The sequence below is a fragment of the Dermochelys coriacea genome, chromosome 1 (assembly GCF_009764565.3).
Source record: "Dermochelys coriacea isolate rDerCor1 chromosome 1, rDerCor1.pri.v4, whole genome shotgun sequence".
Taxonomy (NCBI): domain Eukaryota; kingdom Metazoa; phylum Chordata; order Testudines; family Dermochelyidae; genus Dermochelys; species Dermochelys coriacea.
This window is the reverse complement of record NC_050068.2, coordinates 26371815-26383951: the sequence shown is the minus strand read 5'-3', so window position 1 is coordinate 26383951 and position 12137 is coordinate 26371815. Positions and strand designations below refer to the sequence as shown.

At 40.6% G+C, this 12137-nt stretch overlaps 1 protein-coding gene across 10 annotated transcripts in view; it reads right to left on the bottom strand.

Moving 5' to 3' along the window:
- The window catches only part of CEP295 (centrosomal protein 295), an 86759-nt gene extending 75151 nt beyond the window's left edge, over positions 1–11608 (bottom strand). For 2 of the 10 annotated variants that reach the window (XM_038376662.2, XM_043504143.1), the window contains exons 1-6: positions 10062–10439; positions 9280–9413; positions 7715–7915; positions 5693–5817; positions 4769–4862; positions 562–675 (exon numbers count right to left, since the gene is read on the bottom strand). In XM_038376662.2, the coding sequence (XP_038232590.1) occupies positions 562–675; positions 4769–4862; positions 5693–5817; positions 7715–7915; positions 9280–9413; positions 10062–10101 (708 nt within the window). In that variant the 5' untranslated portion in view covers positions 10102–10439. Of the gene's footprint in view, positions 1–561; positions 676–4768; positions 4863–5692; positions 5818–7714; positions 7916–9279; positions 9417–10061; positions 10440–10927; positions 10949–11425 lie in introns of those variants that run through there. The other 8 variants (XM_043504139.1, XM_038376642.2, XM_038376652.2 and 5 more) reach the window with 8 other exon arrangements.
- Positions 11609–12137: the final 529 nt, after the last annotated feature.

Here is a 12137-nt window from a genome sequence, read left to right as displayed (position 1 = left end):
GTGCTATACATTTGATTTCATACTAGGTTGAAAATTTTTTTTTTTTACACAACAGAAAAAACAGAAGTCTTCCCAGATTCATATGGAAAATGAACACATTCTGTCAGTTTTGCAAAGTAAGAGCCTTTGAAATCTGGCCACTGAGTTGAAAAAAGTTAATATGAAAACTCAAGACCCATACACAAGGATGCACAGGCAACATCACAGGAGAAAACATTTTCCAAGTTTCACACATGAAACAAACTCTGAGGCATCTGCTCTTAGTCTTTAGGCCATGATCCTTCAAATATTTAATAATCCTGGGTAATTTTAGGCAAGCAAGCAGTCCCACGGATCATAATGCGACTACTCAAGTATTTGCAGGATTGGGGCCCAAATACATTTGCACAATGTACGCTGTTACAAGTCTTCACCATCTGAAATCCAAATTAGCCGACATCTTCATTTTAATTATGTGATACCAGCTCCCAGATCATTGCCACAGATTTAAAATCCACAGATGCAATACAATAGTACCGAAATAAGGGAGCATACACCATAGACATATTTGACATCTGTCACCTGCTCTGTGTCAATTTCTCTATCCACATAAGGTTCAGAAAGATGGTGATGAGTAACAGAAAACTTGTCAGCATTATAGACCTTCACCGTAGGCACTCTTTTCACTTCAAAGTTCTAAAAAGCAGAAAGTACAAATAATCAGTTACTTTACCAGGGGCACTGTTTTCTATTATGAGCCAAATGGAACATAAATAAATGATTTGAATAGATTTTCAAACTTTATGTATATATTAACAAACCACATTCAACATGAGACATGGAGAGGGTTTAATGACTGACAGGGTCTAACAGCCCAAGATAAACTCCTCCCTGCCAATTGTCATTAATCTTAAGGATATAGTTCCAATTTTCAACAGTATTACCTTAATTTAAAAGTGCTTTGTTTTTAATGTACTAATACAAATCCCAATTATAGCAGCTGTCACAATGTAGGACAACCATAACTGCACAATATACTTTCAAACAAACAAAGCAAAAGTAAAGTCTCTCAAATACACTCAACTGCAGACTACATTTACAAATGCCTAAATGTCTTACGATGGTGTCAGAATTACTAGAAGTTCTGTCCAAGAAAAGACATTCCTTATATTAGCAAATGCCTACGCTGTTCCTCCAAAATGTGTGCAATTGAGGAGAGGAAACAGGCAACGCTTAATTGAAAAAAAATCTTCAGACTTCGTTTCTGAATTTCCCTGGGCTTTTTAAAATGAGTGCCAAAAGGTTTAAATTGGGTTGATATACAACGTGTGCGGGAGAGGGCCTCAACCCACCAAAGCAAGGTTTCTCTCTTGCAGATGTTAGTGGCCCACAGATGGTGTGTGAGAGAATAGGAGTCATACCCGAGTAGGATAGGATGCAAACAACTGCAGCAGAGGCGGTGGTTGGCTTTTATCCCCACTGAAAACTTCAACATATTCTCCCCATGTCTCATGCATATATACCCTGTACCTCTGCTCCTGCGATTCTCTGTACTCCCCACCCACACTCACATCCCACCAGTGTTCTGTCTCCTTCATGTGCATCTACCTCATGTCTCCTTCAGAGGCCCCCATTCCAAGACCAGGGAGCCAAACTCCATGCCACCTCTTCATATGCCTTCCCCAGTCCTCTACTCCCATCTCTATACCTTATTTTATTCACACACACACACACACAAAAAGAGTGCGCCAGTTTCAACCTTCCCAGTGGAGTGAGACTACCACCACTCTAAGTATTGAAAACACATGCTTTCTAATCTAGAAATATTGGTGATGCATCAATAATATAGCCCCACTGACAATTTAACTATTTTAAATGTCAAATACAAAAATGCATTACCAGAATTATCTGGGACAATAAATCAAAGTAATAACAGACCCACATAAACTAGAATATTTATAGATATTATAGCTTTGAAAACAGAAAATTCCCATAACTAAACTTAGATTACCTATTGCTAGCCCTCTTCCCTACAACTTTAAGAATATAATTAGATATAGTTCTTTTGAAATATTTGAAAATTTAACATTTAACATTAACCAGTCATTAACAGATTACATTTTAATCAAATCTCTAGCATTTTATGCAAGAGTTGCAAATAATATTTGTTGCAAAGATGAGAAAGTTATTTCACAAGGCTGTAATTTTCCAATTAATGCAACAAAAAAAAAAATCTCTTTAGGACGCAAAGACAATTAGTGGCCTATTTCTCCATTTGTGATCAAGGTTATTACTGCTCCTGTAGTTAAGAATCTGTCAGAGTTTCTATTAGGGGTTTCCAATCCAGCCTGAAAAAAATTCACTCTACTTCAGCATGCTGATCTTAGCAGTAGCATTTTTTCCTGAAATTTAACAAAAACAAAATAAAATTTAAGCTATTTTTAAGAGTGCTGAAATCAAGAAAAGTTTACCAATTTAAAACAATTTGATGTGCTTCTGTAAGAACCATAACAATTTTTCAAAGGCAAAAGGTTATGGGCCCCAGCAGTCACCCCTCCCCCCTCCCCCACCGAGTTACTAAGATTTCAATCCAGTATAGCGCTTGCTCAATTTTAATTACGTAAGTATTCCCACTGATGTCAACTGGACTGTGTGCTCAGAGTCAAGCATGTGCATAAGTGCTTTGTTGGATCAAGGCCCAAATTATTCACATCTAAAAGCCACTGCCATGAGAGTAATTTCTTAGGCTTTCATACACTTTATAATATATTGTGATCCTTCAATATTAGAAGTGGATATACTGTCAACAGGTATATTAAGTGAGCTAACAGCAGTTACAGTTTTGAAAGAAACTTTTCTCTAATATTAAAATGGTTTACAATAAATAGTATTGTCCAGTTCCAGATAAAATTAAGTAGAAATGTATTTAATATAAAAATCACCACAAGATTAAAAATAGGTCTCGTGTTATTTTTCAAACTTAGGTCCCAATTCTACAATAGGCAGACCTTTGTAGTGCACAAAAGCCCCACAGCAGTCAATGAAACTCCAAGTGGGTGTATGTCTGTGCATGCAAAATTACTGCATGATCAGGATCTTAGTTTTCATTCGCTTTTCTAAACCACTGGTTTTAACAAAATGAATGTGACATGTCATTACCTGTTCTTTATGAAAATATGCTTATGATATGAATATGACATAACTGAGATGTACATTATGCAAGACGGCTCATGTCAGATATCACTGGAAAGGAAGGGGGTCAAGTTTGGGAAACAAAGGATTCCTGCCTTATGTAAATCCTATTTAAGGGTGGGAAGGAAGGCAAATGGGACTCCTCCTTTCCATGGCCTGTCTGCCCAAGAAGAAAGACTGCAAAAGCCACCTGAAGGGAAGGCAAGGAGGGGTCCAGACTGAGACAGAGGTCCAGTCTGAAAAGAAATACAATGAACACAACCACAGAAACTTTGCAACCCACCTAAAACAATAATCAGGATAAGAAATTACATTGTGTAACCTTTTTCTTAAGTATATTCATAGATCAGAAGGGACCATTCTGATCATTTAGTCTGACCTCCTGCACAATGCAGGCCACAAAATCTCACCCACCCACTTCTACGAAAAACCTCACCTATGTCTGAGCTATTGAAGTCCTCAAATCGTGGTTTAAAGAGTTCAAGGAGCAGAGAAGCCTCCCTTAAGTCAACCATGCCCCAAGCTACAGAGGAAGGTGAAAAACCTCCAGGGCCTCTCCAATCTGCCCTGGAGGAAAATTCCTTCCCGACCCCAAATATGGCAATCAGCTAAACCCTGAGCATATAGGCAAGATTCACCAGCCAGATACTACAGAAAATTCTTTCCTGGGTAACTCAGATCCCACCCACCTAATATACCATCACAGGCCATTAGGTCTATTTACCATGAATATTTAAAGATCAATTAATTACCAAAACCACATTATCCCATCATACCATCTCCTCCATAAACTTATCGAGTAGAATCTTAAAGCCAGATAGATCTTTTGCCCCCACTGCTTCCCTTGGAAGGCTATTCCAAAACTTCACTCCTCTGATGGTTAGAAACCTTCGTCTAATTTCAAGTCTAAACTTCCTGGTGGCCAGTTTATACCCATTTGTTCTTGTGTCCACATTGGTGCTGAGCTTAAGTAATTCCTCTCCCTCTCCGGTATTTATCTCTCTGATATATTTATAGAGAGCAATCTAATAGACAGGCTCAGTGATGTCTCAGCACAACAGGTGACACCCCAAAAGGCCCAAATCCATCACAAAATTGTTCTAGCATATATTCTGTACTCTATATTCCACAAGTATAATAAAGAAAATGCAAAAACAGCTCAAGAAGAAAAGCTAACAGAATCTTAAAGCTCTCAGTTACACATGCAAACCAAAGTATCACATTATTAAATCATTAAAACGGAATTGGGGGTGTATATGTATTTTGGGGGAAAGCATTTAAACTTTCCTTTAATTGCCTCAATGGTAATAAAGATTGAAAGAGCTCATTAATCAAGAAAAATCAGGTCAGTCTCACAAAACAAAATCACCACCACCACAAACCAAATTAAATATAAAAAACCTAATGACAAGGAGTATGTGTGCGCATAAAAACTAATTCTTTAATTTGCCCTTGAAGAGTCTTTGGTGCACTATTGCAACTTACAACATGCAAATAGTGAATTCAGACATTATGCTTCCAGAAGACAGAATAAAGCCGTAGTAATGCTTATATTTTACCCTGAAATTATCACCATCCCCACATATTGGATACTCACCTCAAAAGGATGGGGTGGAGGTGGTGGCAGGCTTGCAATTTTGGCAGCTCTCTCTTTTTCCACATACAATGCATGCTTACGTGCATTTGTTCGCCTTGAGCAAGAATGAAGAATGGTTGGAAAAAAGTGTTCAAACAGGAATATTAGCACTGTAAAAATCAAAGGTAAACCTAAAAACTTATTTTAATTAATCTTTGTATGTACCCTTATAACAACTATAACAAAAGGGTGAGTGAACAGAAGTAATTTGATCAGTGAACAGGCAACGGAAAATGAAAGGCAGCACTGAATAATCAATATTTTGAAATAATGCAGATGTTCAGAAAGTGATTAGAATTGCAGAGAGCACAAGCTTCTGAACAAAATCAACACCTCTTTTCAAATAAGCTTCCTGAATATTACTGGGTTGCATGTGTCACTTTAGTCAGCCCACTTTAAATTTTTCACATGTACACAAACTTACCTATAGTGCCTCATCTCCTCTAGTAATACTATCTTCTAACACATTTATTTTTTCATGCCTGTTCAAATTTGAACTCATCTGCTGAGAACACTAAGAAGCATGACAGCCAGTGGATTGGTGGATTTTATGAAGTGGATATCTATCCCTCAGGAACTGAACTGAGATCAATTCATTTCATATGTCACTGAACAGCTGTCAAGTACACAAGTGGGTTGAAACCAGTGATGAGGGTGAAAAGCCCTTCATCGCACTGATAGCTCCCTGAGCCATTTAGTTCATTTGACTATTTTATCCCCTTTTCTTTCAAGCTAGAATTCTTACTAAACTGCATAATTTCATCAAGCGCTACATGGAATTCCTAAACAACAAATGTACCAAACAAGAAGTCTCAAGGTTCCTGCATTTCACTCTTTATACACTATAATCTGTATTTTAAAGAAAAATAAATTACCACTATATACCATGTTTGCTCTTTCAAGAATTTTTCTTTTTGATTTTTCTGTTCTTTCAGGGCTTCTTTATGTCTCTTCTCTGCTCTTTGTTTCCTTTCCTCGGCTTCCTTTGCCAGAGCCACCAAATCAGGTTCCTTTACAATGAAATGTAATGAATGTTATAATAAACACTTCACCCAAATTCTAATTACTTATAATACTATCAACATGACAATTCAAGTATTATTGCTGACAAACAGCAACTCATATGATAGAAATGCATCGTGTTTAATCCCATTCTAGAAGAATCAAAATATTCTGCAAAAAGAAAAGGGGTACTTGGCACTTTAGAGACTAACAAATTTATTTGAGCATAAGCTTTCGTGAGCTACACAAAATCACTTTCCCTTACTCTATTGCTTTCCTTATTCGCTCTTTGTATCATTCTGTACCAATAGCAACAAGTTTGCCATGCCCTTCCCCTCCCCCATCATTCATTGAAACAGTATGAAAAGCTTAGTTTCCCTCTGCATCTACTCACTGACTGCTAGCTTCATCTATTGGAAGCAAGAATTTTTCAAAATACCAATTTCGTACCAAAGTGATGCTAGCATTTCAAAGAACCATTACCACAATTTATCAACAATGTAATATTTTAGCAAAAGCTCCTTACAATGCCACATCCTTTTTGTGCCTCCTTTTCCACTGTTGCCGATTCCTAGGATATATCAGCAGTAACTATGCTTCATAATTAGTTACCTCCTCTTATTATAATACTAATATGCAATTCTACAGCACATTCCATCCTAGGATATTAAAGCACTTCAGTAATAATTAAGTCTCAACACCAGGTGAAGTAGCACGATCCCTTTTATAGATGGAGAAACTGATGTAGGGGTTAAGTGACTTACCAAAGATCATGCAGGAAATCTGTAGCAGAGCTAGGTCTCCTGACTTCTAGTGTAAATCTACACAGCAACTAGACTTTTGCAGCTGGCCTGTGCCAGCTGACTTGTGCTCACAGGGCTCAGGCTGTTTGAGCCCACAAGTCTACATAGCAATTGTACAACCCAGCAGCCCAAGCCTCAGTTGGCTAGCACAGGCTAGCCACGGGTGTCTAGTTGCTATTTAGACATACAATTAACACATAGAGCTAGGAGTATGACAATCCTTCTTCTATACAAACCTGATCTAAAGTCCACAAAAGTCATTGGAGAGATTTTCCTTTATTTCAATGAGCTCTGAATCTGGTCCAGTGTAAATTAAGAGGAAAAACAATCCAGTTTTTGTGCAGTTTACAACCACTGATGGGACTGTGACAAGACCCCAGCGCAGAAAGCTGAGATAAACTCCTCTGCAGCCCATAGCAGGAGCTCTGCTATGGGCTCAGCACAGGATTTTTGTAAAGATGTTCACATACATTCACATGTACGTTTCAGAAAAGATGTGATAGCATATTACTATGCAACAGTTTTTTTGGTATGTGTCTGGGATAACTGTTTACACAAGAAGCAAACAAGTCATCCCAAACACATACCAATAAAACCTTTATACTATCACACACCATCATGTATTTTGTTTATGCCATGTTTTAACATGTTTCTTCTGAAGTTTGCCTAACAGATTACATTTCTGTAACAGACCAGCTGTCCATCCTGTCTGACCGAGACCTGTACCAGATTCTTTAGAGGAAGTCACAAAAACCCTGTAGGCCAATAATGGTATAACCTGCCTATAAGAGAAGTTTCTTCCTAAAACATATCAATTAGTGGCCATTTTGCGCTCTGAGGCCTGAAGATTTTCCAATAAAAGACGTTTATAGTACCACACACCATGCCTTATCTCATGCATACATGTTTGTGTAAAAAGGTGTATGTCAATATTTTTGCTTTTCAAGTGGCTTTTTTTTAAAACACATCACTCCAGGCATTATAAATGCAAGGTCAGAAGTGTCACAGAAACTTGTAAGCCATAAACTTTATAATTTTAGTTAAGTAAATATTTTCTGAGAGCCTTGACTACGACACAATATCAAATGACTTGTTTACTTACATTTTCCTTTGCCTGTCTGTGTCCCTCTCCCACAGCTCTTAAACTTGATAGATAAAGTTTTTCCAAGGCTTTAATCTTCTGATTTTGTGCTTTCCACCACTCTGCTTTCAGTTCCTCTGCCAACTGATGTAGCTGCTCATCTTTCCTTTGCTTCACTTCTTGTCTTATCTGCACAGCAATGTACCTCTCCTGCTCTCTAACCTGAGCAAGTAAATTATATTTTATCAGTGACTTACCAGAGTTTATTTTTGTAGCAGACCTTTAACCAACTTGCTAGTGACTCTTTCAGTCTCATCCACCTTAGTGACTACTCAGATCCAACCTAATTGGGTTCTGAGCATATCTAAGTTGCCATTTTCTCCCTTTTCCAAACTAAAAAGCTTAAATAAATGTGCAAAACTATTCATAATGAGCTAAGTTGACCAATCATTAACCACCATAATTCAACGATGCATTTAATATCCTTCTCGCCATATAAGACAAAAGTCACCTGTCAACAGAGAGAATTAAGAAGAGGCTAGAAAACAAGTCTCACATGCTGTTACAACATACCCCTGCCAAATCAGCGAGTACTGCTGAATGAAAGATTTATTAGTTGAAGAAAGTTTCTGCCCAAAAGACCACACAATCTAAACAGAGAATGTACAAAGAAGTAGGAAATGCATCTTTTTCAGAAAGTTATGAGGGTGGAAAAGCAATTAGAAGCCAGGTTATGAAGAACTTTAAAGGTAAGATGCTTACATTTCCTCTGTACCAGGAGGAGCCAATAATGGCATTAAAAGAGGGGCCAGACACAACAGTAGCTAAAGTAGACAATTTAGTGGCAGCATTTTGGATAGACTGAAGGAAGACAAAATGAGAATCCAGAAAACCAATGAGAGGAAAGTTGCAGTAGATGAGGGTAGAAATAAGAGTAAGAGAGCAGTAGATATGGAGAGAAAGAGGCATATTTTAAATATGTTACCTAGGAAAAAGTTACAGGACTTAGCCACATGGACACAAAGAGAGGGGAGAAGAGTTCAATTTTATATTAAGGCACCAAGCTATGGTACATGGAGAATCACAGAATTTCCCCAAAGGTGACCAAGGAGAAAAGGGAAGTTTAAGTGGAAAAGTTCAGTTTTAATAATGTTTAGTTTGATTTGGCAGTGCATCATCTAAAAGGAATGTCTAAAAGGCAGTCAGGAATGTGAGTCTGTATGGAAATGATACCTCAAGAGTAAAGAGACATATCCAAGTGGTCACTGTCAACATAGATTGGTGGTAGTTGAAGAGAGACATTCACATGTGATTGTTCAGGAGTAAGGTGTAGAGGAAGGAAAGGAGCAAGGACAGAGTCCCCTGGGGCCTGGGAAAAGAGCAGTGAAGAGAAAAGCCACCACAAAAGGTACAATGAATTCATAATGAAAGTTTTTCACAAACTTACTCTGCAAAAAACACAGTATGTTACCAAACTGCAAATTTTGCTGTGTGACAGTATTGTTTAAAGAAGTGTATTCCTAAATTGTAGATGTTCTTTTCTTCAACTATCTAAATGAAAACTACTGCTGATAATGCAGACATACCTGCTGTAGCCTTAGTCTTCGTCGTCTTTCATATTCTTCTTTCAAAAGTAAAGCTTCTTCATTAGGACTAAGCCTCAGTCTTCCACCCTTTGCCACTTTTCTTTTCATCTTTGCATACATTGAATATTTGATTTCTGTATCAAAACATTAGAGAATAAAGTAAACGTACTGTATTTAAAAATACTTATAGGAAATCAAAAATCTCAGCACAATCCTAAAAATCTGTAAAGATATTCATGCTCATTACACACTTTGCCAAAAAACTCAATGGCATTAAGCCATTGTCTTATCTGCACAGCAATGTACCTCTCCTGCTCTCTAACCTGAGCAAGTCTTTGCTACAAGCTTACAATAAAACGCATTTATCACTTAAGCCACTAAACCTGCAATGAGTTCTGCATGGACAACTCCTACATTCACAGGGCAATCACTGAGCGATTGGGACCTCTGAAAGCATGCATGCTACAACTCCATTCAATTTATGAAACATATCAATAAAAGGTCATTGTACTGGGTTATTTGGACTGAAACAGCCCGAGACCTCCTGCTGTAGAAGGATATTTCAAAGGATGGAAAGACTAACTCCTAACAGAGATCGCGTCATGGCCCTTACCTCCTCCTCATGCAGACCACCTTACCCACTCTTTCCCAATTACCTCATATCCTTGTACCAACTACAGCAATTACTTACAAGAAAAAGTAATATTATAAATGAAAATATTTTAAACTGTTTTTTAACATAATTCAGCAGCTGGAAACAAGGAGAGTGAGGATTACATTACCTGTATATTCCCCACGGACCAGATGGGAAATCTCTACCATATGAAGTTTTGAGCCAGATCAGTAATAGTCTGCTTGTAAAAATGACTAGAAAATAACCAGTTTCTCAGTGACCTTTTAACTACTATATACTTTTTTAATGTGCTACTGGTATCTGTCCCCAATCTGTATCAATGCTAATAAATTATAAATCAAAAGTTTGACATAGGCAGTAAGGGAGAAAAACACTGAAAAAAAGAGCAACATGTTCTATTTCCTACTGAAATAGAAAACGATAATTTCAATGCAAAAACTGAAATTTCAGGAACACAAAAACTGCATAAACTAGATCGGTAAAGCAGAAGCCACTTCTAAATGTTTGATATTTCAGATTTTGGTACAATGTAGTGCAAGAAGAGCATGTAAGAAGGTTGAAAATAAACTAAATTCATCTATTCAGTAGAACTCTGCATTGTAAAAGCACCTGTCGGCATCACTGGAGTAACCACTCCTCCTTTTCTTTTTGTGGATACAGACTAACACAGCTGCTACTCTGAAACCTGTCACTATAATGAGGGGACATAACACAGATGCAAGCTGGCATGCACACCAAGCACTCTTATTTGGGAGGAGCGATTTCTATTGTTCCGCATCTTACCATTTCCCCACACTTGCCCTCTAAAACCCAACTTCACTGTTTTTCTCCCAACAGCCCAGTTTACATCAGCCATGGGTGTGCAGTCTACCCACGTCGTCCGTCTACACTGGCCTTTTTGACCTTGAGATCGCTAGCTGACCTTCAGTGCAGGGGAGTTAGTGCACGTGGGAAGACATGGGAGGGGGGCACTCCCCAAACGTTTGTTCCAGGCCAGCTGCGTTTGTGCTTTACCCCATGGCTCAGCCTACACCTGCATCTCCGGCTTCTCTCAAGAAGGGGCCCCAAAGCACACGCAGGCAGTGGAAACGGAGGGGTGTGGAAGAGTTAGTGTCGCCATATTTACCCTATCTCCCCTTAAAGCGGTTCGCAGGTAGGGCAGCCGTTCCGTCCCCCGCGCAACGGGGTGCCCAGCACAGCGGGGTCCTGGCCGCCACCTGAGGCCGGGGAACACACACACACACACACACACGTCTACAGCGAGGCGGGCCGACCCGCCAGGGGCCTCCCGCTGCCAGCCCCCCTCCGTTTCCCCAGCGGTGCAGCTCCGGCAGTTGCGGGGGACGGGACCGACCCAAGCCGAACACGACACCGGACATCGCCGCAAGCGCAGCACGGGAGCGGGGCGAGGCTGGGGAAAGGGGGCGAGGCTCCCGGGAGCCGACCCGCGCCGCGCCGCTCCCCACCCCGCACTCACAACAAAGACTCCCCCTAACCCTGCCGGTTACTGACCCGCCCGCGCCCCAGCCTCCGTCGTTTCAAACGGCTCCTTCCGGTCACGGCGGAGGGGGGGGGGGCCCACGTCGTCACATCCGCTGCCGTTCGAACCGCCCGCCAATGGCTAAGGAAGCAGCGCCGAGCCGCCCCAGCGGCCTAGCACCCGAACATACACTACGCAGGCGCGGGCCAAGCTCGGGCGCTCGTGCCGCTCCCGGCTCCGATTGCACACGTGCCAATCGGAGGATTCACCCCCCCCCCCAGGCTGGGGGTCAGGGGGAATAAGCCACGCCTCTGGGGCAGCATCACGGCGCCTGTTGGCCAATGGCAGCTAAGAAGGGCGGTGACTGACTGGCGTAGTCCAGAAACTTCTCCAGCGGCGGGAAAAGAAGGCGTCGGCGCCACTGAAAAAGGGCGCGGGGGCGGGGGGGTGTTACGGGGATGGGGCCTAGTGAGGCAAGGCTGGGTTGGAGGAAGGCTGGCCGGGCCGGGCCGGGCCATGGAAGCTATAAGGCAGAATACTGACTCTAAGCTTGAAAGTGGCGCTAGCAGAGGGGAAGGCCGGTGGCTGTGCCAGAGCTAGAAAAGAAACCAGGGGCAGAAAGGCAGGAAAGAGTAATGTGTTATAATGATGCAGTAAGAGAATGAATGGGCACAAATCAGACGTCAAGAATTATAACATTCAAAACCCAGTTGGAGAACACTTCAATCTCTCTGGTCACTCGAT